The 27,240-nt window shown below is 29.2% G+C and overlaps 1 protein-coding gene across 1 annotated transcript in view; it reads left to right on the top strand.

Moving 5' to 3' along the window:
* LOC111635912 overlaps positions 1–25,780 on the top strand; it is a 40,381-nt gene extending 14,601 nt beyond the window's left edge. Inside the window, exons 5-9 of the mRNA XM_023381049.1 lie at positions 164–538; positions 1,499–1,641; positions 4,440–4,682; positions 9,641–9,778; positions 25,478–25,780. Of these exons, the coding sequence (XP_023236817.1) occupies positions 164–538; positions 1,499–1,641; positions 4,440–4,682; positions 9,641–9,778; positions 25,478–25,747 (1,169 nt within the window). The 3' untranslated portion in view covers positions 25,748–25,780. The remainder of the gene's footprint in view (positions 1–163; positions 539–1,498; positions 1,642–4,439; positions 4,683–9,640; positions 9,779–25,477) is intronic.
* The last annotated feature ends 1,460 nt before the right edge of the window (positions 25,781–27,240 follow it).

Genomic DNA, 27,240 nt, shown 5'->3' with positions numbered 1-27,240 from the left:
GAATTGGAAAAAAGAGTTATTTTTTCAAAAATAATTTCTTTTATATTTCATTGAAATATCAATATAATAAGGAAAAGTAACTTAGATAAATATTTTTATTGATTATTTTTCTGTTCAGTTCAGTTAAAAATCAATAATATTACTAATTTTATTTTTTTCTCAGCTGCACCAAATTGGCCACAAGTGGATTTTAATGAAATAGATGAACTACTACATTATTGGTTGGTGTCCAATATGTTCCATTATAATAACTGCCCTAGTATTCAACAATTATATCAATATTTTGAAAAGAAGATGCATCCAGAGACAAAAAATTTATTTAAAAAATTTTATTTCTATTATGTTAACAAATTAAGAAGAAAGAGAGATTTATATTCAGGCTATATGGATCATGAAACTTGCAGTAATAAGTTAAATTCCTTTAGAAATTATGCCTTAACATTAAATAGTGATGCTTTTATAAATTACAAATACCAAAAACACTGTAATGGTGAACAAATATTTGGAAAGTCTAAACTCAATGCAGTGTACAAAACTGGTAAAAATAATAGTTTTCTTCATAATAAATTTATAACTTGATGTTAATTTTTGTAAAATTGAATGAATACTTAACTTTATTCTGTTTCATAGGAGAACTCAAAAATTGGAGTACTATCATCATAAATGATGTTAATAGTATTTTTGAACATTTTCTGAGAAGTTCTCATCTTCAGAGATATATGCTTAAGAATGTTTCAAATTTAACAGTTTAGTTCTTTAGCTTTTTTTTTCCTTGTATGAAAGAAGTGCTTCAAATTTTCTTCAAAATCCCCTGAATATGAGCTGAAAAAATTGAAATACAGGTATCCCTTACTTAATGCAGTTTTGCTTAACATGGGATTTGATTAATGCACAAAATTAATTACAGCAATCACTTTATATATATGGCAGAAGTTTTAATTAATGCAAATGTACCAGCTATCTTTAAGTAGCATAGATACTGTATTTGATTAACACAATTTTGATATATGCAATAGCATTGAGGAATTAATTAATCATGTTAATCAAGGTATACCTGTGTTAGTGATGTTGTTTCTTATGTGAACATATGATGTTAACATCTCCAATACATCAGAATAAAGTTAAGTTTCAAAAATTTGATATTTGAATTTATATATGATAAAATGATTATTAAGGAAGGTCTTTAAATATAAATACAATTCAAACTGTTTTACTTACAATGAATATTTATAAAATGCTAGTGTTTACAGAGATTTATACTTATTATCAATGACCAACCTCTTGACTATTATTTCTCTTGTTGATTCTTGATGGTAAGCATAGATTGAAAGCACTAATTTTTCAAAGGAGTTTTTACTCTGAGAAAAGCATTTTGAACTGGGACTTACAATAAAATATTTAAAAAATGTTAAATAAATCTTAATTTTTAACATTAAAATTACATTATAATTTTACATTTAAATAAAAAAAATTTACAAAAATTTATTACTTTTTTTAGGCATTTCTACAATGTTAGAAGATGAAAACAATTATATTGTAACTAACAGATTAGGAAAGACAATTAATGTTTTAGGAAGATCTTTTGATATGGGCTCAATAACAATATATAATTTTAATAGAACAATGAGAATATATCATAATGTGAGTTATAAACATTTTTTATATTTAATTTATTTTTCTTTTAGAGATTAAGTTATGCCTGGATTAAGTTTAATTTCAGAAGTACAAATAAAAGTGAATCAATTCAGTTTATTCAAAAAATATTAAATACCTGATTTTTCCATAATTTATCTAAAAAAATTTAATTATAAAGCTCAATTTTTCAAAATTGACAAGGGAAAGTTCTTTTTAAACAAAAGTTTATGCATATTTTTCTGATATAAAATATTGCTTTCAGTTATTGTTTTAAGATATTTTGACATTGACTCTTTGCAGATTATTTAAATCAAATGAAAATTATTAGAATTTTTAACTTTTGATTATTGTTTCTTTAATTTTTTAAATTTAATCTTTAAAAATGCTTTGAATCTATTTTTAATTTTTAACAATTTTGTGGGTTATTACTTTATATAAACTTTGTAGCAAAAATTACAAAACTTTTATAATATAATGATACAGTTAGGAAGATTTTGCTCCAAATTTTGTTATTCATCAGTTAGAAGAATAAAAAAAAAAAGTAATTAGGAAAATTATGGATGTACAGTACTTGTATATGTTAATGGATGTATTTCTTTTGCCGTCACAAAAGAAATTATCCTTTTACCTGCTGGCCACAAGAAAGATATTCCTATCCTTGCACTTGCTGGGTATGGAGAGACAATCTTTGCACTTGCCAAGATGTAGAGGTGATCCAAGAACAAAGCAGTCACCATTGAATGCTTTGTTTTTTTATTTTGTTCATTTTTCATGCCTATTTTCTGTTAGGTGCACACATTGCTGTTTTTTATTTTTCATCCCTATTAGGTGTGATCAATTGAATTGGAGCACAGACATTGTCATTTTGACCCCACTGTATATCAAAAAAGAAGTCACAGACACCTATTTTTTACATTTAAATGGACCCTTATTACATTTTTGGATTTCTCATTGCAATTAATGGAAAATGGCAAAGTTTCATCAAAATCAATCAATAAAATTTTGAGATCAAACACAAGTTTTTTAAGCCACATAGAAGAGTCTTTGCTAACACTTTACCTCAATTAACTTTTTCATATAACATTGAGAAGAGGTTTTGTTTTGATTCATAAAAGACAGTAGTACTTATGATCTGTGGCTGTATGCCATATTTTATATAGGTTTTTTTTTTAAACATTTATTTTTCCTAGAAAAATAAATGCTTGTATACACCAAGAGGGTAGGCATTTTCAGCATCTAATTTAAATAAATTTTGAAATGTACTTTCATTACTATCATGTTTCTGTCATGTAAAGATTTTTAATTAATAAACTGATAAACTTAGTTCCCAGCATAGAAACCTTTCAGAAAAAGAGAACCAGATTTTTTGAAGAAACTGGCTGATATCTTGAAAACTGTTAGGTTTAAGAAAATATGACCTAATATAAAAGTTTATTTTGTTTTGTATTATCCATATAATGGCTCAAAAGCACCCCCTTACAATTTAAAAAAAACCTTATTTACCCTTATTTTGTTCTGTAATTTTCAAATTAACCAAGGCCATCAAAAATTGCTCTGTCTGCTCTATAAACTTGGTCATTAGTCCCATATTGCTTTCTCTAATGGTTTCTGAGAAAAAACTACTGAACATCACCAGTGAATCAACCTGTATATAAATAAATTTATAAAGGATTTAATTATCACAAAATTAAAATATACAGAAATATAATATCATTTTTGATAGTATCAAGAAGCATTTAATTTTTTATTCAATTTAAAATGATTATGTTATTAATAATAATTATTATTCTAGTAAAAATATCATTTAATATCATTTGACATTATTTGACAATAGTAAATGATATCAAATGATGTAAATCTATGTCAATTGACAAGAAATGATATTTAGTAAAAACAAAGAACAAGTCATTAGAGTAAACTGTCAAACAGTAGAAATGACAAGTGATATATCATTTCATCAGTTAATAACAAATGATATCATTGCATGTTATTTGATCATGTAAAGCTGTCTAAAAACCATTATTTTAACTAAAAATGATATTAACTTATCATTTCTAAATAATAAAGTGATATTTTTACTAAGGTAATAATTATTAAAATTTTCATGCTCATCTACCGTGTTTCCCCGAAAATAAGACATCCGCAGAAAATAAGACCTAGCACAGATTTTGCTGAATTGCAAAATATAAGACCTCCCCCTGAAAGTAAGACCTAGCGAAGTTTTTTTTTAGTCGTAACGGTCATCGACAGATGGTTGAAAGTGGCCGTTGGCTTTTTGAAAGTACAGCCACTGATTGGTCAGCAGACAATTACGCCACACGGCATGATTTGCATAAGACTATGGCTTGGGAATCACAGATTTGCATAACGTTACGGCTGGTGATGGCTAATTGGTCGGCCGGGAATCACGCTACATGACATTTGCATAGTGCTACTGTTCAGTAAGCACTAATTGGTCATCGAGTCCGATGTTGACGCTATAAAAAGGTGACAGTTCGACACACTGGATATACATCACTCTCGTCTAAGTTCGACTTGGGAATTTTTTTGTTCAATAATAAATGTGAATTCTTCCTGGAAAAAATAAGACATTCCCTGAAAATAAGACCTAGCGCATTTTTCAGAGCAAAAATTAATATAAGACACTGTCTTATTTTCGGGGAAACACAGTAGTATTAGTGTTAGAGTGTATTGTTATTTCTATTAAGATATTCTTATCAATAATATATAATCTAACAATTAAAAAAATATTTTACATTAATATAAAAATATTTCTAAAATAACTCTTTAAAATATTTTTTTAGTTTGATGGTGAGACACGAGCTGACATAATTTCAGAGTTTATTTGTCAAATTGGGACATTAAATTATCCTGCCTTTTACCATATCCCACTTTATACATTTCCAATAGGAATAATTCTAATGTCATTTGGCATCCATATTAGTGGTGATTTGAATCTCACAGTTAGTTGTCCTGAAGATGGAATTTTTAGTGTTCAACCAGTATCAAAGATCAGAGTTGCTCTTGAAGGACTTGGTACATTTCCTGTAAGATTTTCAATTATATTTTTTTAGCTAATGCAGATAAAGTAATAAAATCTAAGAAAATAATACATTAAGTAATTGACTAAATTCAAAAAAAGCACTTGAAAGATTATAGAATTCAGAATGTACAGTACATATGGATAAAAAATTTTAAAACCATTTGTTTCTGCTTCAGATTTCCAACATTCAAGCACTTCTTTTTGAGTTTAGTCTCTTCTTTAATATGAATTTACTTATATTAAAACAGATTATAAAATTGTTTTATATATATATGTGACCAGAGGGTTGGCACCTCTTTAGTCCCTCATCAGGACTGACACCACTGTGTCTTCTAGGACCAGAAACCAGACACAGAAACCTTAATGGCCACAAATTTGGAATTCACGTGATCAGTCACGTGCGCAGGCTATCTGATTCAGGATGGAGGAAGATTGAGAGACGTCGGATCAGAAGAAGTGCACACTACTATTTAATTAGAACAAAAAAATACCGTTTATTTTTATACATCTTTACATAAATACACAAAGTTACTGAAAATAATTCTCTTTTGCTTTAGTAGTGAGTTAAAGTATCTATAGCTATACAGTGTCATCTGAGGTTAATGGATTCTTGTCTGAGAGAGAGCGTTTACATTTATTTTTCGCACGGCGATAAATACCTTGTTCTGCCAATTCTTGAACAGTCGATGGATGTAGTGATTGGGTGCACCCGGGTAGAAAAGTTCAAGTTTGTAGGAAAAAGTCAAGCTTCTAGATGAAGAAATCTGAATAGGGTTCTTGGAAGGAGAACCTTGATTGTCCAAAAAAAGAAGCAACAGTCGGGTGAACGACGGCGGCACATGGGATCAGTGATTGGAAAGCACACTCAAATATCCTTTTTCTAGGAGAGTGATTAGCGACTCTCAGACTCTCTCCTTGTCCTCGAGTCACTCTTTTTTTTATACCTCCAAATTATGTTATCTTTCTTCACCAATCAAGAATTTTTGATAGTACTGTAGTTCCCACTGACACATTCGATGAGTTCCCTGGGAAAGGAAATGACTCTGGAGAGAGAGAGAGAGATGTAATCATTTTCCAGTAATAAAATGGAAATTTTGTTTTTGAAAGACAAAAAACGAATTTCTATCAAAATTCGTAGGTCTGGTCCCTCTGATAAAAATAATTAGAGATGAATTTATAATGTCAGTAAATACTTTTTCAGTTAATTCATGTATTTTAATGTTGTAAAATTAGAAAAATGTTTCAGATATATTAATCCATTAAATTAAAAAAATAATATTATAATACATATCCAGAAAGTAAGAACCAATTGTATATGAAAAACTTTTAATGAATTTTTAAAATAAGTTTATTGTAAAATGTTGTTACATATATTACTTTTCTATATAGTTGTCACATAAATTTGGACACTTTTCACATTGTGACTGTTGGAATCAACGAATTGAAGTTATTGTTAAATATCATATAACATCAATACTTACATTGTGTGGTGCATTGTGTTGTGGTGATATTTGTAAGTGCTTATCCAGTTGTGTAATAAAAAGTTGGTGACACTGTTAACCTCTTGGGGAACTGTTAGTGATGGTGATTTCATTTTACTCTTCCCTTTTCAGCACTGACCTTCTGTGAGTAAAGTCAGTGTCATCTTTTGTGTAATCTTTGTTCCTTTGTCACATAACCAGTTATGCAAGTCTAGCCAGTTTTTTTAATCTCTGAAAAGCAACATCCAGTCTAACAGTAACACTCAGAGATGCAAAATACAACTGATTGCACAAACAAGGTTCAAGAGAAATTAGAGCAGTTCTGAGGAAAAATGGAGCTGTAAAAGAATATAATAAAATAGAGTAACGTCTCAGCTAAACCTATAGTCATTAATTAGGGAAATTCTCCAAATGCAGGTATCTTCTGTTTTAAAAGTGAAAATCATTTATTTTGTTTCTGATCAGTTCACTTGTTTTTTTCATGTCTATTTATGCAGTTATATAATTGCAGTAAAGATGAGTTAGTCTTGCTTATCAAACCACTGTTTCAATTTTTATGAAAAAAACAAAACTGAAACAAAGCACTAAAGACTGAAAAAGAACCAAAAAAGAAAATTGAATTTTATTTCAAAACTCTTTTTAATGCTATTTAAGATGGATAAAATTTCTGATTGGCTTCAATTAAAATGAAATATTCACTTATTCCCACACAGAAAATTATGTAAATTAATAAACTGTGTTTAAATACTTTTTCTGAATTGCCTTGATTAAAAAGCTAAACAAAAGTTTTATCATCATTTTATGAACTTTATTTTCCTTTATTTTTCATATATTTTGTAAATTCATTATCAAATGAAAATACTGTATTAGCATTAAAATATATTTTAAAACATAAAAATATGACCACATTTCAAATAAACCAGTAACAAGTTGCTCAACTTTTTTTTCAGAGATTCATCTTTCAAGACACACACTAATCTGTCCTGCAGCATTACATCCAGTGTACCATCAAATTTACAATATTCAGAGAGTTTCTTTAATTCTGTGATAAAGTTGGCAACACTTTCTCTAGAATGCTGGTTCCTTTGATAGAATAAAAATGTCCTGAAATATTTCAGACGAGTTTGGTGGGAAACAAGACTTGACAAGATGTATTAGCTTGCTGTATGATTTAGTCATTGTATTGTCGGGCACTGCCAGAGAATGAATAATGGCTTACATCTTAGCCACACAGATACTCAAAAATTCTGCTTTTTTTTTTTCTGAGGGCCAGTAATATTGTTTGCTTGAAAAAACACTCCAAACATTCATACTATGAATCCCATGTAGATGGTTCTGAGGCTTAAAAGGTTCTAAAGTTCCAAGTGTAATTATTTTAATAACAATGTTTCCTTTTAATAAAAACTGTACTGAGAATTCTGAAGTATTAGTTCATGGAACTGGTCAATGATGTTAACTGGTGAGCATGGTGTTACTATTGAGTTGACAGATTTTTCAGGATCCCATTCTCATTGCCATTTGTTATGTCTTCCATAGTTTTGTAATCCAGACAGCCACACTTAGACACCAAGATACTCTTTATTACAGTTGGTTTTTGTTACAACTAGTTGGAGCAACAAAAACAAGTCCTCAAGTCATAGAAACTGAATGACTACATGCTTCCCGCACACATTGATCCCCTCTCTTGGCCACAATCTCCATGGCAGCCCAGATCTAGCCCAAAGTCTAAATATATAACATGGCCTGATTGACATAGTAAATTTTCACTACAAACAAATACAGACACTGCGAGAGTTTTTTTTACAAAAAGACAAGAAACATCACAGTTACATAAAGCAGTAACTCTAGCAGACTCAAATAACACACCATTTAATTTACATTTACATCATATGGACATGACACAACATATAAAAAGCATAGACATCATTAATCAGTCATGGGTTCCCTATGACTTGGCCCAGGTTTTTGTTGACAAAACTGAGTCAAACAGCTGGTTAGTTCAAGAATTCCTCTTTGAGGAGGCAAAGGGTTCACGATTGCCATACAGCAGGTGTGGCCAAACTTTTATCCCTTAGGGGCTACTTTTTTGGTAAAATATAGTCTGCGGGCAACTATGAATATGGGCAAACAATCTTAGGATTTTTATATGCGCATGCGTTAACATTTATTTGCATTGTTCATCGGGATAAATACAAACAGTATGGGTACGTTGCACAAACTGTCTATTATTGTAAGAATAAATTATCGAATTAAGATTTTTAAACATTAATTTAAGTGAAAGCAAATTGTTCAACTTTAGCTTCGCAGGCTACTTTCAAAACCTTTGCGGTTGACTGGTCGACCGTGGTCATCCCTGCCATTCAGGATCATGTCATAAATATTCAAAAGTACAGAAAACATATACTCAAAGATACAACACTCACAAATGACACATGCAGAAAATGTCAAATCCTGCCAGAAACTATATAACACATCACTTCTGGTTGCAAGCTCTTGGCACAGACAGATTATTTACATAGACATAACCAAATAGCAAATATAATACATTAAGAGCTTGCAAACTAATTATTAGATATCCACAAACCATACTACAAATACATTCCACAAACAGTATTGGAAAACAACACGCACAAAATGTACTACAATGAGCCATAATCACAGATAAAATAATTTACCATAACTCACCAGATATCACACTCATTGACAAACACAATAAAATCATATACATTATGACATATCCATTCCAAAAACTCACAATGCACAAAACACATGCACTGAAAAATCAGCAAGTAAACAGAACTCACCCAATAAATAAGGCATCTGTAAAGAGTGGATAGTGTGCTTATTGTACCCTCCTTCTCTCAAAGCACACTACACAAAAGCCTGGACACATTACAGTTGAATAGAAACACATACATCATGCTACAGGAAACCACTACATTGAATACATGTCATATTGTTAGGAAATTCCTGAACACAGACACACATTTATTTAATTTTTGTTTTGTTTTGGTTGCTATGCCTTGACTCTGGTCTGGTATAGTACACAACAACTGATGTCAACAGTGTATAACCCACTACACCCAATATAATAATAATAAATTAAATTAATAAAATAAAAATAAAGTATCTAAGTTAAAAAAGATAAAATTTTTCTATTTGTAATAAATTATTATTACTTAATTGGATGAATAGTATTTAATAAATACTGAATATTTAAAGTTACTAAAATAAAACAAAATTTTTCATTTTATATTTTTAAACATTATAATTTTAAATATTATTTAAATTTTCAAAACTAAATGTTACAAATGTGTATTAAATTAGTACAATATTTTCATTAATATTATAAAATTGAATGGAACTGTACAAATTATTTAAACATAGGATTTCATTCTGTAATATAATATAATAATTTTATGAGTATAATCATAATCATCAATTTGTAATTAGAAAATTTAACACAATTCTTTACTTACAGCCTATACAAGCAGCTATCAACTTAGGAGCAACATTTAATACCCATATGGACACTTATCTACAACCTATTCCTCACTGGTGCACAAATTCAAGTGTTGGATATGAACCTATGATCATAAGCACAGAAGCTTGGTTTTTGGTATTATTATTATTTTAATATTGTTAAAATTGTTTATTAATTAATGTTTTGACAATAGACAAAATAATTTGAAAATAGAATCACAATTACACTTGAATATGCTCCATTTTGATTATTTCATAGGTTATGAACTTATACAAAACAAAAAAAATATCTATACTGTTAGTAAAAGAAGTCTGTCATTTGAGTTGACATCCTTGATCTATTGCTTTCTGCTTGATCATGTCCTTTACACTGGACTGCTACGAGAACATTTTCTTTTGTATATGGCATGGCCTCTAGTAAACTCCATAAAATCTCAAGAATTCTACCTTCTTTACATGTGGAAGGAGAGGGATTTTACCATTAGCAAGATTTATTTATTCCTCATAATTTTCACTTTTTTTTATTTCACTTTGTCATGTTTTAGATAAGTGTTTACTGATGGCTATGTCATTGTCAGCATTAACTCTTTAAACATGAGATCAGACAAAACTGCCTTAATCCATTCAAAATGAAATTTGCTAAATGTAAAGTTGTATGACTGGTTTTGCTTTACAAATTTTTCACCATTAATCACTAGACTGAGGGGTAAAACAATTTCATATCCATGTACAGTACATAGGAAGAAGAAATTTTCAGTGTTTAAAGAGTTAACAAAATCTTTGATTAACAGTTTTTCATGTATGTTGCACTAATGAGATCAACCCAGTCTTGTTGAATATGATTAGTACTGTACATTCAGATGAAAATTCTGATTAAAATAACTGCATTTTAAAGTTTTCAAAATGATTTTGAAAATTTAAAAAGAGAACACCATCTGTAAGATTTGTTTGTCCAATTTGCATTTAAAAATAAAATATTTATTTTAGATGGAAAATATCATTAGATTTTGTATTTTGTAGTTTGATACACTAACCAATCAATTCACTTTATATACTTGTATATGTAAGGTATAAATTTATACTTTCTATATAATTTATATATAACAGAAGGAAAGTATGGCAATAAGTTAGAAAATGACTTCCCAAGATTTTTACATTTTTTGGACTCGGTACCTTGAAACTTTGAGAAATGCAAAAAAAAAAAAAAAAAAATTGGAGGTTTTTTCCTGTGTGTTTGTGGGGATATGATTTTCTTCACCCTCTTTGAAGCTTAATAACTCTTGTTCTTTTTGTTGAAAATTTCTGAAATTTTGCAGGATGGTTTATTTATTTGGGATATTGATGCTGTTAAATTTTGGTGGTTAAAGGTTGAGAGGGTGGGGAGATGCAGGGGAGTTGTGTGTTGTATCTTGAATAGGGTCAAACTTAATGACAATTTTACTCGTTATTTGCATTTACAATTTTTTTTTTTTTTTATAAAACTTGTCCATACTCTCAAAATTAAGCTTTTTGCAATTTTATAATAATTAATTAATATTATAAGTTTTTTAAATAAAATATCATTACAGATAGTGTAAATGCAGTTTTAAATGTTATCGAGAAAATTAAGCAAATTGTTGCTGGGTTTTTAATATTTGCTTTTATTTTAAACTTATCTTAATATAATTTGTCCCTTGAGAACACAACCAGAAGTATACTATACAAAATAAGACAGATAATAAATTTACTGGAATTCTAGATTTAGAGTTAGAAAGAAATGTCTTCAAACCATTTTGATTTGGACACACAAATTGTATTGAGTTTAGAAGAGTTACATTGGAATTAAAATAAGATTATAAAAAAAGTCAACGTAGAAAAATATATACACCACTCTACACTGGAATACATGAAACAACAGAGACAGAACCAACTTCAGGTGCATTTAATACAAAAAAAAAACACTGCACAAATGTTATCCAACTCCTTCTGAGTTCTGTCACACCTGAAGAAGAACTCTGAAGAAGTTGAAAAACATTTGTGCAGAGTTCATTTTTTTTGTATTAAATGTACTGAAAGTTGGTTCTGTGTCTGTTATTACTTAGAAAAATATTTGACTTAAAGAATGGAAGTGAGAGTCACTTTACAGTACAGTACAAGTGAGAGTACAGTTTGCTCTTATTGAGAGTGACTGTATTTGGTAATTTTAAAAAGCTGATGAAACCTAAAATAAACTAGCAAAGTTTTCATATACAGTAGAACATCAGTTACCTGAAATAATCAGGGCAGACAGATTTGTCAAAAGTTGTCAGCATACGGCTCTGATGGATCCAGGATCAAAGCCAAATAGTCGAAAAATCCTCAGAAATTTTTCAGGAGTGGTCTGACCTTGATATGGCAGGCTTTTTCCTCACCACCAGGCTGGTCCACAACCAAACTTATAGGCTTTGAAAAAGGTCCTCTTTAAAATGACTTCAAGGTTGAAAGAGTCCAAAAAGATTTATGGTGGCTTCTAGCACAAGTTGTGATCAGTTTTCAAATTAGAAATTATAAAATGCAAATTGTGGGTAGAATGTAATTTATGCCAGTCATTTTAAAATATCAAGTAAAAAACATGTTTTTGTGAGCCTAGGTTCTATGGGATGCACCAGGCTTGCTTATGGACACCCTGATACATCTCACATTATAATAAGACTTTTTTAATACAAGAGACAGAACTTGTACTTTGTTTATTCATTTATTTTTCTGAAGTAAAATATAATGTGCATGTATTAAATTTAAAAAAGGAACAGCTATCAAGCAAACAGCCGACTGGAAATTCCCAATTTTCTGGTTGACCAGTACACCACTGAGGGCAGTATATTTCTGGATAATTAATTTTTTCAGATAATCAATCATACTTTGTAGGAAAAGAATAAAAAGATAAATAGCTTTAAGTAAAGTAAAAATATTAATTTTAATTCTAGTACAATAGTAAGAAAAAATTCAAGCATAAACATTTAATATATATGAATGATTAGTAATAATGAAAAAATTGTCTAATTTATTAAAAACAAGCATTAGTCTTTCTTTGTAATCTACAAAGTACTAATGAAATTTTAAATTCAAAATGAAAAATAGTAAAATTAATAGTAATAAATAATAATAAATAATAGTAAATAAATGGTAATAGTAATAAATAACAATAAAATAATAATAATGATGAAATAGCTCCATAGCTGACAATTATTATAATGTAAAACTCTAAAATTTCTGAAATTAATATTCTCTCAAGTTGATTTCGGTTAATTGACTTTTTGGATAATTGATTTTCAGATAATTGACACTCTACTGTACTGTTTAATTTTATTAAAAACAATGCTTATATAATTTATAAATCAAGTCCATAACATAATATAATAAAATCAGATGTAACATAACACTGGTAGTTTCTTTAAATCAGTGGCTGTCCATTAATTACTTGTACAGTTTAAGGAGGAGGAAGGTCAAAAAGTATTCAATACATTAATACAGGGTTAAGGCACTGTCTATATAGACTTTTTTTAGTGGTATTAGTGGCATTCAAATTTGTTCCTGTAAACCTATTTACTAGTCATGTGAATAAATTATCAGTTAGAAAATATTTGAAGAATTTTTTAAAGTCATTTTTTTAATATCAAGGGGTATTTGAATTATTGTACATGTAATTAAAAGGGAGTGGGTTTACCAAAAGTACATCATTAACACAAATTGAGGGAAAGGTCAAAAGTCATTCAAAAACTGTACTTGTAATTAACGGACAGCACCTAATAGAAGATTCATAGGAAGAAATCTAAAAACTCTACTATATATATAAAATGCTTTAATAGTCATAAATTAAAAAATTATACAAGAAAAATTGTTCAAACATTATTTGAACAATTTTTCGTCTTCATCTTCAGGAAGTCTTTAAAAATAAATGTTGTTACTTTGGAGCTGGGTATCATTCCAAGTACAATTAAATGCAAAAAGCCTCCCTGTGGATGATGCATTTATTTAAGAGCACTTGGTATTTATCATATATTTAAAAATTTTTGACTCCATTAAATCATTCTACTGTTTAAAAGATTTATAGTTTAATATTAACTATTAGGCTATTAATTTTATTTTCAATTCAAGAACTACTGGTACAGTATTTTCATGCTTATAATACATAGCAGTGGCGTGCAGTGATATTTAATGATAAGGAAGCTGTGTTTCCATAAAAATAATAAACAAATACTGGAAATGACTAAAATAAACAGTTTATTTATTTTAATTCTAAAATAGATACATTGACATGAAACAAAGCTATAAAAACTTTTTTATGAAAGTAATCACACAATATGTATTTATATTTTAGAAAATACAAGGGAAGCAGCACTTCCACAGCTTCCATGGACTGCATGCCACTGATACATAGGTTATCTCTTTTTATGACTTGAAAGGGACTGTGAGTAATACAGTGGGACAGAGTATATATTGATTTTAAATTGAAATTAATTACAAACTCATGCCTATGGAGCAACCATTGCTTGAAAGGCATGCAAAAAAGGTTTTATTTTTGTACTAGCAATTTTCTATGCAAGAAAATATGGTACTTTGAAAATTTGGTAATTAAATTGTGTGAATCTATTTATTAAACATAAAAAAGAAATTCAAAAATATGGACTCATTTTTTTTCTTAGAATTTTTCTTTTGTGGACACTAAAAGATGTTTATTCATATCTGTCACATATTTGGCCAGACCAAAAATGGAACAGCTAAGTGAGGGACAAGACTCTTAAGGTTAATTTAACATGGACATGTGAAACATCCACAAATTTTCTGGAAAGCCATCCTAAATTAGAGCCCAGAATTCTCAGAGGCTTTGCTGCTTAAACTGGCTGACTGTCTGTTTGGATGCTTTTTTTTTGAAAATAGTACTCTTGGATAATTACCAGACAATAATTTTAAAATCATTGAAATTAATTTTGAATTATTTCAATTAGATGGTTAGTAATATATTGCAACATCCTGAATGATGCTCATATTTNATCAATAATATATAATCTAACAATTAAAAAAATATTTTACATTAATATAAAAATATTTCTAAAATAACTCTTTAAAATATTTTTTTAGTTTGATGGTGAGACACGAGCTGACATAATTTCAGAGTTTATTTGTCAAATTGGGACATTAAATTATCCTGCCTTTTACCATATCCCACTTTATACATTTCCAATAGGAATAATTCTAATGTCATTTGGCATCCATATTAGTGGTGATTTGAATCTCACAGTTAGTTGTCCTGAAGATGGAATTTTTAGTGTTCAACCAGTATCAAAGATCAGAGTTGCTCTTGAAGGACTTGGTACATTTCCTGTAAGATTTTCAATTATATTTTTTTAGCTAATGCAGATAAAGTAATAAAATCTAAGAAAATAATACATTAAGTAATTGACTAAATTCAAAAAAAGCACTTGAAAGATTATAGAATTCAGAATGTACAGTACATATGGATAAAAAATTTTAAAACCATTTGTTTCTGCTTCAGATTTCCAACATTCAAGCACTTCTTTTTGAGTTTAGTCTCTTCTTTAATATGAATTTACTTATATTAAAACAGATTATAAAATTGTTTTATATATATATGTGACCAGAGGGTTGGCACCTCTTTAGTCCCTCATCAGGACTGACACCACTGTGTCTTCTAGGACCAGAAACCAGACACAGAAACCTTAATGGCCACAAATTTGGAATTCACGTGATCAGTCACGTGCGCAGGCTATCTGATTCAGGATGGAGGAAGATTGAGAGACGTCGGATCAGAAGAAGTGCACACTACTATTTAATTAGAACAAAAAAATACCGTTTATTTTTATACATCTTTACATAAATACACAAAGTTACTGAAAATAATTCTCTTTTGCTTTAGTAGTGAGTTAAAGTATCTATAGCTATACAGTGTCATCTGAGGTTAATGGATTCTTGTCTGAGAGAGAGCGTTTACATTTATTTTTCGCACGGCGATAAATACCTTGTTCTGCCAATTCTTGAACAGTCGATGGATGTAGTGATTGGGTGCACCCGGGTAGAAAAGTTCAAGTTTGTAGGAAAAAGTCAAGCTTCTAGATGAAGAAATCTGAATAGGGTTCTTGGAAGGAGAACCTTGATTGTCCAAAAAAAGAAGCAACAGTCGGGTGAACGACGGCGGCACATGGGATCAGTGATTGGAAAGCACACTCAAATATCCTTTTTCTAGGAGAGTGATTAGCGACTCTCAGACTCTCTCCTTGTCCTCGAGTCACTCTTTTTTTTATACCTCCAAATTATGTTATCTTTCTTCACCAATCAAGAATTTTTGATAGTACTGTAGTTCCCACTGACACATTCGATGAGTTCCCTGGGAAAGGAAATGACTCTGGAGAGAGAGAGAGAGATGTAATCATTTTCCAGTAATAAAATGGAAATTTTGTTTTTGAAAGACAAAAAACGAATTTCTATCAAAATTCGTAGGTCTGGTCCCTCTGATAAAAATAATTAGAGATGAATTTATAATGTCAGTAAATACTTTTTCAGTTAATTCATGTATTTTAATGTTGTAAAATTAGAAAAATGTTTCAGATATATTAATCCATTAAATTAAAAAAATAATATTATAATACATATCCAGAAAGTAAGAACCAATTGTATATGAAAAACTTTTAATGAATTTTTAAAATAAGTTTATTGTAAAATGTTGTTACATATATTACTTTTCTATATAGTTGTCACATAAATTTGGACACTTTTCACATTGTGACTGTTGGAATCAACGAATTGAAGTTATTGTTAAATATCATATAACATCAATACTTACATTGTGTGGTGCATTGTGTTGTGGTGATATTTGTAAGTGCTTATCCAGTTGTGTAATAAAAAGTTGGTGACACTGTTAACCTCTTGGGGAACTGTTAGTGATGGTGATTTCATTTTACTCTTCCCTTTTCAGCACTGACCTTCTGTGAGTAAAGTCAGTGTCATCTTTTGTGTAATCTTTGTTCCTTTGTCACATAACCAGTTATGCAAGTCTAGCCAGTTTTTTTAATCTCTGAAAAGCAACATCCAGTCTAACAGTAACACTCAGAGATGCAAAATACAACTGATTGCACAAACAAGGTTCAAGAGAAATTAGAGCAGTTCTGAGGAAAAATGGAGCTGTAAAAGAATATAATAAAATAGAGTAACGTCTCAGCTAAACCTATAGTCATTAATTAGGGAAATTCTCCAAATGCAGGTATCTTCTGTTTTAAAAGTGAAAATCATTTATTTTGTTTCTGATCAGTTCACTTGTTTTTTTCATGTCTATTTATGCAGTTATATAATTGCAGTAAAGATGAGTTAGTCTTGCTTATCAAACCACTGTTTCAATTTTTATGAAAAAAACAAAACTGAAACAAAGCACTAAAGACTGAAAAAGAACCAAAAAAGAAAATTGAATTTTATTTCAAAACTCTTTTTAATGCTATTTAAGATGGATAAAATTTCTGATTGGCTTCAATTAAAATGAAATATTCACTTATTCCCACACAGAAAATTATGTAAATTAATAAACTGTGTTTAAATACTTTTTCTGAATTGCCTTGATTAAAAAGCTAAACAAAAGTTTTATCATCATTTTATGAACTTTATTTTCCTTTATTTTTCATATATTTTGTAAATTCATTATCAAATGAAAATACTGTATTAGCATTAAAATATATTTTAAAACATAAAAATATGACCACATTTCAAATAAACCAGTAACAAGTTGCTCAACTTTTTTTTCAGAGATTCATCTTTCAAGACACACACTAATCTGTCCTGCAGCATTACATCCAGTGTACCATCAAATTTACAATATTCAGAGAGTTTCTTTAATTCTGTGATAAAGTTGGCAACACTTTCTCTAGAATGCTGGTTCCTTTGATAGAATAAAAATGTCCTGAAATATTTCAGACGAGTTTGGTGGGAAACAAGACTTGACAAGATGTATTAGCTTGCTGTATGATTTAGTCATTGTATTGTCGGGCACTGCCAGAGAATGAATAATGGCTTACATCTTAGCCACACAGATACTCAAAAATTCTGCTTTTTTTTTTTCTGAGGGCCAGTAATATTGTTTGCTTGAAAAAACACTCCAAACATTCATACTATGAATCCCATGTAGATGGTTCTGAGGCTTAAAAGGTTCTAAAGTTCCAAGTGTAATTATTTTAATAACAATGTTTCCTTTTAATAAAAACTGTACTGAGAATTCTGAAGTATTAGTTCATGGAACTGGTCAATGATGTTAACTGGTGAGCATGGTGTTACTATTGAGTTGACAGATTTTTCAGGATCCCATTCTCATTGCCATTTGTTATGTCTTCCATAGTTTTGTAATCCAGACAGCCACACTTAGACACCAAGATACTCTTTATTACAGTTGGTTTTTGTTACAACTAGTTGGAGCAACAAAAACAAGTCCTCAAGTCATAGAAACTGAATGACTACATGCTTCCCGCACACATTGATCCCCTCTCTTGGCCACAATCTCCATGGCAGCCCAGATCTAGCCCAAAGTCTAAATATATAACATGGCCTGATTGACATAGTAAATTTTCACTACAAACAAATACAGACACTGCGAGAGTTTTTTTTACAAAAAGACAAGAAACATCACAGTTACATAAAGCAGTAACTCTAGCAGACTCAAATAACACACCATTTAATTTACATTTACATCATATGGACATGACACAACATATAAAAAGCATAGACATCATTAATCAGTCATGGGTTCCCTATGACTTGGCCCAGGTTTTTGTTGACAAAACTGAGTCAAACAGCTGGTTAGTTCAAGAATTCCTCTTTGAGGAGGCAAAGGGTTCACGATTGCCATACAGCAGGTGTGGCCAAACTTTTATCCCTTAGGGGCTACTTTTTTGGTAAAATATAGTCTGCGGGCAACTATGAATATGGGCAAACAATCTTAGGATTTTTATATGCGCATGCGTTAACATTTATTTGCATTGTTCATCGGGATAAATACAAACAGTATGGGTACGTTGCACAAACTGTCTATTATTGTAAGAATAAATTATCGAATTAAGATTTTTAAACATTAATTTAAGTGAAAGCAAATTGTTCAACTTTAGCTTCGCAGGCTACTTTCAAAACCTTTGCGGTTGACTGGTCGACCGTGGTCATCCCTGCCATTCAGGATCATGTCATAAATATTCAAAAGTACAGAAAACATATACTCAAAGATACAACACTCACAAATGACACATGCAGAAAATGTCAAATCCTGCCAGAAACTATATAACACATCACTTCTGGTTGCAAGCTCTTGGCACAGACAGATTATTTACATAGACATAACCAAATAGCAAATATAATACATTAAGAGCTTGCAAACTAATTATTAGATATCCACAAACCATACTACAAATACATTCCACAAACAGTATTGGAAAACAACACGCACAAAATGTACTACAATGAGCCATAATCACAGATAAAATAATTTACCATAACTCACCAGATATCACACTCATTGACAAACACAATAAAATCATATACATTATGACATATCCATTCCAAAAACTCACAATGCACAAAACACATGCACTGAAAAATCAGCAAGTAAACAGAACTCACCCAATAAATAAGGCATCTGTAAAGAGTGGATAGTGTGCTTATTGTACCCTCCTTCTCTCAAAGCACACTACACAAAAGCCTGGACACATTACAGTTGAATAGAAACACATACATCATGCTACAGGAAACCACTACATTGAATACATGTCATATTGTTAGGAAATTCCTGAACACAGACACACATTTATTTAATTTTTGTTTTGTTTTGGTTGCTATGCCTTGACTCTGGTCNTAATTAATATTATAAGTTTTTTAAATAAAATATCATTACAGATAGTGTAAATGCAGTTTTAAATGTTATCGAGAAAATTAAGCAAATTGTTGCTGGGTTTTTAATATTTGCTTTTATTTTAAACTTATCTTAATATAATTTGTCCCTTGAGAACACAACCAGAAGTATACTATACAAAATAAGACAGATAATAAATTTACTGGAATTCTAGATTTAGAGTTAGAAAGAAATGTCTTCAAACCATTTTGATTTGGACACACAAATTGTATTGAGTTTAGAAGAGTTACATTGGAATTAAAATAAGATTATAAAAAAAGTCAACGTAGAAAAATATATACACCACTCTACACTGGAATACATGAAACAACAGAGACAGAACCAACTTCAGGTGCATTTAATACAAAAAAAAAACACTGCACAAATGTTATCCAACTCCTTCTGAGTTCTGTCACACCTGAAGAAGAACTCTGAAGAAGTTGAAAAACATTTGTGCAGAGTTCATTTTTTTTGTATTAAATGTACTGAAAGTTGGTTCTGTGTCTGTTATTACTTAGAAAAATATTTGACTTAAAGAATGGAAGTGAGAGTCACTTTACAGTACAGTACAAGTGAGAGTACAGTTTGCTCTTATTGAGAGTGACTGTATTTGGTAATTTTAAAAAGCTGATGAAACCTAAAATAAACTAGCAAAGTTTTCATATACAGTAGAACATCAGTTACCTGAAATAATCAGGGCAGACAGATTTGTCAAAAGTTGTCAGCATACGGCTCTGATGGATCCAGGATCAAAGCCAAATAGTCGAAAAATCCTCAGAAATTTTTCAGGAGTGGTCTGACCTTGATATGGCAGGCTTTTTCCTCACCACCAGGCTGGTCCACAACCAAACTTATAGGCTTTGAAAAAGGTCCTCTTTAAAATGACTTCAAGGTTGAAAGAGTCCAAAAAGATTTATGGTGGCTTCTAGCACAAGTTGTGATCAGTTTTCAAATTAGAAATTATAAAATGCAAATTGTGGGTAGAATGTAATTTATGCCAGTCATTTTAAAATATCAAGTAAAAAACATGTTTTTGTGAGCCTAGGTTCTATGGGATGCACCAGGCTTGCTTATGGACACCCTGATACATCTCACATTATAATAAGACTTTTTTAATACAAGAGACAGAACTTGTACTTTGTTTATTCATTTATTTTTCTGAAGTAAAATATAATGTGCATGTATTAAATTTAAAAAAGGAACAGCTATCAAGCAAACAGCCGACTGGAAATTCCCAATTTTCTGGTTGACCAGTACACCACTGAGGGCAGTATATTTCTGGATAATTAATTTTTTCAGATAATCAATCATACTTTGTAGGAAAAGAATAAAAAGATAAATAGCTTTAAGTAAAGTAAAAATATTAATTTTAATTCTAGTACAATAGTAANTTAAAACTTCAAAAATTAACCATTAATTTTACTTTTTGTACATACATAACAGAGGGAAAGTATGATACGCGGTCAAAAATTGACCCTCCCAAGATATTTATATTTTTGGACTCAGGACCTTGAATTTCGAGAAACGTAAGAAAAAAATGAACGTTTTTCTGTATGTAAGGATTTTTGTGTGTATGTATATTAAGGGGCACGATTTTTTCACCCACTTTGAAGCTTAGTAACTGCTGCGTCTTTCGTCAAAAATTTCTGAAATTATGCGTAGAAGTTTGGGTATTTGGGGATTGATGCTATTAAATTTTGTTGGTTAAATGTTAATAGGATGGGGAAATAGAGGGAGCGTGTCATATCTCGAGTGGAAACGGTCTTAATGGAAATTTTATTTACTATTAGCATTTACATTTTTTTAAAAATTCATCTCTACCCTCAAAATTAAGTTTTTCGCCAGTTTATAATAATTAATATAAATAAGAAGTTTTTAAAATATCATAACAGATAGTGACACACAGAATTTTAAGTTTTTTGCTGAAAAATGAAAATTTTTACAGTTTCAATAATATTTTATTCAATTTTTATAATAATAGGTATTTTCATGTAGAAAGCCGTGAAAAATTTGAAATATTCGATTTTTCTTTAATTTTTAAGAAATTTTAGTTCTGATGATGTGGTTTAAAATCAGTATTTTTCAGTCAAATATTAATAATATATTAATTATTGGACCGATTTCTAAAAATATGATCCTCCTTTGTTTTTTATTGATTTTAAAACGAATTAAGTAGGCCTCTGTTACGATGTTGAAGTTTGTGAAATATGCCGAAAATCGCTTTTTAGATAAAGTACAGAAATTTTGAGGATAAATTTAGAAGTCTAATACTATGTATTGAAATTTAAAAAAACGTAGAATAGGTCCGAACAAATCACTGTGGATCGTTTCTCTTTCGAAAAACTATAAAAATATATGAATAAAATGAATAAAACAAATGAAACCTGTTTTTTTCACCATAAAAAAAAACTAATTACTTTCGCATCAGCTTTCTATATAAAACAAAATTTTGCGGCTCTTTTGTATCCGGTATCCGAGCCTAATCACTTGGTTCCATTATCTCAGCTTCGCACTCTGTTCAAATTAGATAAAAATTTTCATTACTTTATGTATTAGCATATCATATTTCTGTTCTCGAATTTCTTCATTTTGTTTAATTCGCCAATGTTGAATCAAGAAATTAATAAAAATATTTTTTTTCGTTTCTTGGAATTATTGATAGTCGCTAGATGTTTGTTCAATATTTGATTTTCGATTAAATATATATTCTAGATGTAAAGTATTATCTGTTATGAATGAGTATCGATTATGTGATTAGACGGTCTTAGATTTAATTAAGTTCTTTTCCTCTTGACAAAATCAATATACTTTAATAAAAATACCATAAGGATATAACGATACTGAATCCATCTCCGAAAGAGTGTACTTAACAAACACAATAACAGTAGAAATTTAAATACAATTAAATAGATAAGTTTAAGTGCGCTAAAACAATTTACGCTAACTTTAAATATAGTCTATAAATATAAAACGATTATCAAATTATTTTTATACAACTAAAGTATTCGTGCCTCACATTACCTTGTTCTATATTTTTAACAATAGTTCGGACATTTTGACAGTAACTTTTTCAATAATCCGTAATAATCCGTTTTCTTGAGAGGAATTTTCAATTTAATTTTTTTTTTCCTTTTGCAAAATTATCTTGTATATATGTACAATTAAGAACTTTTATGTATTAAAAATAAATTTAGAAATAGTAAAATTTTGAATAATGGCTTAAGAAATATCAAATACGGTGGAATTTCGATATGGAGAACTTAGAGCTAAATAATTTACTGTATCAAGAGTTCATTATATACGCAATGAATAGTAAGGACCAACAAAATCATTCACTGTATCAGTTTGTTACCGTATCAAAGAATTCACTATATATATCTTAGACTTGTTTTTTAAAATAAGTTATTTTGGCTGTTTAACAATTCTCAACAATATATTTTTAATTAATTCATTAATATAAGCACAACTTCACTCAAAGAAGATAATAGATATTTAAAACAGTTTAGAGATTTATCTCTCATCTCTAGCGATACGAACTTGTATCTGAATTTTTAGGGAGCATACAAAATTAAAGGTAAAACTTTTATTTATCTGTTTGCTGTCCAATTTTAAAAATACAGTAAAATCTGTCCAAATGGGAAAAATTCTTCAGTACATAGCAGTTAAACTATGTTAAAAAACTGTTTAAAACAAAAACCTGCCATACCAGAAAAAATATTTGGTGCTCTGTGATTCCAATTTACACAGGCTTTACTGTATATTACATACAAAATTGATTTTGAATATTTTTGTCTTAACAATATTTCTTTAATGTGATTATTAGTGAATCTGTTCTAAATTTCATTCTTCTATAAAATTAGATATCATGCAATGACTTTTAATAATTATGATTAAAAATCAAAATAAGAAACAGTTTATTAGCTAAGAAATCAATCGAAAACCATGTAAAATATCTTTGAGACATGTTATATATGTAGACCGATGCCATATGGCTTCCGTGATTAACATTCCCCTTGATCTCATCAGGCTCTCTGTACTGCGATATCACTTGATTAGCTTTGTCTCAGTCTGTGATCATGTGTAGACCAAGAAACATATTTGTTGCTTACACATTTTTTAATGTAATGTTTTGTACATATTAATAAAGTATCTGTGATATTTGTAACAATCAAGATAATAATTTATTTTATGAATGTAACATTTATTCAGTTTTAGATTAGATCATTCAAAAAATTCGTATAAACATTTTAGAATGTTTGGCTAAAATGTTTGGTTAATTTGGTTAAATTTTGGAAAGCCTTTTAAATTTTAAAATTTTAATGCCAAAAGTAAGACAATTAGTTCTGTTTAAATGAAGTTCTATAATCAAATACAGTGGGTGATCGGTTAATGAACATAATCCGTTCCAAGACTTTGTTCGTTATCCGAATTATTTGTTAACTGATTATCGATTTATCATAGGTTTTCATGGGAATTTGATTAATTCATTCCGGAGAGTCCGAAAAATAAAAACATATACTTTTTTACTACATTTATTTATATGTAATAGTAAAATTACATATATATACAGTCTTGCATTTTTATTAGTCATGTTTTTTCCGTTTGCGAGGGTTAAAGAATCTGTCCAATGTCAATTGCTTTTCTCTTTTCTTCTGGAGTTTTTCGGAAATAATTAATAGTATTGTAATTGTAGAGATCCCCAACCCCATTAACCTTATTCTGGTTTGGATGCCACTTGGATGATTGTTGTTCTGACATCCCACTTCTTCAAAAGATCTTTAGTAGCAGATGTCAACATTTGGAGTTTTTTTGTTGTTAGATCAGTTTCAGGTTCCATTATGAGCTCTAAAATGTTCTTTATTTCTCAGATGTGATTTTCATTACTCCATTAGCAGCTTGAGACTTCTTGATATATCTTTCATATTTCTCAGTTATTTCTCAGATGCGATTTTCATTACTCCATTAGCAGCTTGAGACTTCTTGATATATCTTTCATAGCTAAGATTGTGCCTACTGTAGACTAGTTCAAGTCGTACTGCCTAGCAACATCAGACATCTTGTGCCCATTTTCTACCTTGGCTATTATCTCTTACTTGGTTTTTATGGTGAGCACAGTTCTTGAGACTCCTCTTTTTAGGCTCCTCTTTTTTGGCTTTTTAGGCTAAAAAAAAAACTGATAATATTATCAGTTTTTTTTTTAAATAAAAAATTCGGAAAAGCACTTACAAAAATTCAGAGAACAGAAATCAACTAGCCCACAAAAAATTATTTAAATGCAAGGCCCAGATGAAATTTGAAATTTGGTATTAAAACATTAACAAATATTTGATGGGACAGTTAAACTTTCACCTTTCGTAAATAAACTCTGAAAATGCAAAACTTAACAAGTGTCCATCCGACTGTCTCGTGAAGAATATAAAAAATTATTTGTCAGAAAGGTAAACAAAAAACTGGAATTACAAGGGAGAGTTTCAAAATTTGGATGAATACTATCTGATCGGTGTATCTGGTTGAGTGTCGATGTTGAGTGTTGATGTTGATGTCTCCCACGCTCTGAAAGGTTTCAAATTATAACTGAAGACAAAAGAAAATCAATTGGTATTTGTTATTTTCTGTTGCTTCTTTTTATATTTGTTCAGTAAAGTGTTCGTTGTCCAATCATAAAAATCTTTCACTAAAGTGTTCGTTATCCGATTTGTTCGCTATCCAAACTGTTCGTTAACCGATCATCCAGTGTATTCTAAAACATTGAAATGGATTTTGAATGATGCTAAGATCAAATAAGCATCAAAAACGTTTATTGCTATTTTTTTCAAGTTGATTTCCTTACCATTAAATAGTTCTTTTTTTTATTTTTATTTTAATGTATTGTTATGTTTATTTATGAAGAGAATCAGATTTTCAATTTTTCTTTTCTTTTGCTTTTTTATAAAAATTTTTTTCTAGATTCCACCCAATCCAAGACAACATTTTTCACCTGACTTTTTGAAATGGGAAATTGGAGAAAGTAATGATATACCTCTGACTGAATTTTGTTTGGATCCAAATGTTCCACAAACTACATCACCAAGGGAAGATAATACAACATTTACTGAAATAACAACAAAATCAGGATTGGCAACATTATCATCAACATTGACATTAACATCAGCATCAGTAAAAACTAATGAAACTAATTTGCACTCTGAAAATTCAGTTAAACATAATTTTAAATAAAGTTATGAATAAGGTTCAAAATATGACTGAAGGTTTAGTGACTTAAATGTACTATATAATTTTTAAGATTCAATTTTAAAAATGACTGTAATCTGTTTAATTTATGTAGTGTAGTGATAATATTAAATGTAAATTTTATAAAAGTTAAATAAATATTTTACTGTTTACTTCCTTTAATTGATTTTTTTCTACTAACATTAATTATTAAATTTATACTTATTTGAGAATTTATTCATATTTAATATTTATTCATTCAGACTTATTCAGGACAAATATACGAATGCTTGAATAAGTAATATAAAATACCATTTAATTAATTTTAGAATGTAAAGAAAAGAAATTTAAAGAAGAATTAATTATTGTGATATTGTCACAATGCCTGGCTGCAATTTTTAATACTGTGTTTTAATTTAAAAAGTCATATGACTTCTGGTTCAGATCAGAAGTTCATACTTAGTTAATCAGTGCCTCTGGCCCTGTAAATTTTCTATATCTGGTCTTGATTTTCATCTATCTAACTCTGTTTTTGAGATTAATGAATAATGGATGGATGGACAGCCAGACAACAGTGGGAATTTTTAGGTCTGCAATTTTCAAATTGCAGCTCAATTAGCAAATTCTTTAAGTGACACATTCATAAATTTAATAATTTAATTTAGTTTCACATTGTTAAATTGTTTAATTAAATTACCTGTATTTCAAAGTTTTAAATGTGGGATTATTATTATATTATCAAATAATAAATGTATGTCATTTGTAAACAAACTTAGTATCTTCTAAATTTTCTAAACTATTATCTCAACTGATTGATAAGCAATGCACTATCAATTAGTTTAAATAGCCAGTTGAACTTAACAAGCCCATCAAACTATCTTGTTTCTGTTTATATACCATATATTTTTCAACAAAAAATTAGTTATTAATGTAAATTTATTAAATCTGTATCTGTTTTATCTAACATCTAATTTTTCTACCCTGTTCATTTTTGTACAATAGAATATATTATAAATACTGAGAATTAATCCTGTCTTTTTATAGTTATTTAATTATATCATTAATAATGTTTATATTTGGCATAAATTTTATAGCATTTTATGTATCTGTATAAACAAACCATTGGTTTTATTTCTGTATTGCTTTCTTGAATATTAAAGTATTTAGTAATTATTAAAAGCATGCTAGTTAATTAAAAATACAAGAATTAGTAGTAAATTAAGGTTTTTTGTTTCTCTTAATGTCATTTTATCTGTCAAGGAAATTTATTCATTTTATATGAACACAATTAATGGTTAGCCCATAGTGATGTTGAATGAATCAAACTTTCCAAAATATGAATTTGTTAGATTCAAGTGTGACTGTCTGTCTATAGGTGTAAAATCAATATAATCTCAAAAATGATATTTTCAATCATATTTTTACACTTAAAAAATTTCAAATTCTACACCAATAAATTTTTATAATATAGAGCAGGGGTCGCCAAAGTGGTCGATATC

The sequence above is a fragment of the Centruroides sculpturatus genome, unplaced genomic scaffold (genome assembly GCF_000671375.1).
Source record: "Centruroides sculpturatus isolate CEXI.00-Female unplaced genomic scaffold, Cexi_2.0 scaffold864, whole genome shotgun sequence".
NCBI lineage: Eukaryota > Metazoa > Arthropoda > Arachnida > Scorpiones > Buthidae > Centruroides > Centruroides sculpturatus.
The sequence above is the reverse complement of the archived record's forward strand: the minus strand, read 5'-3'. Positions and strand labels throughout refer to the sequence as shown.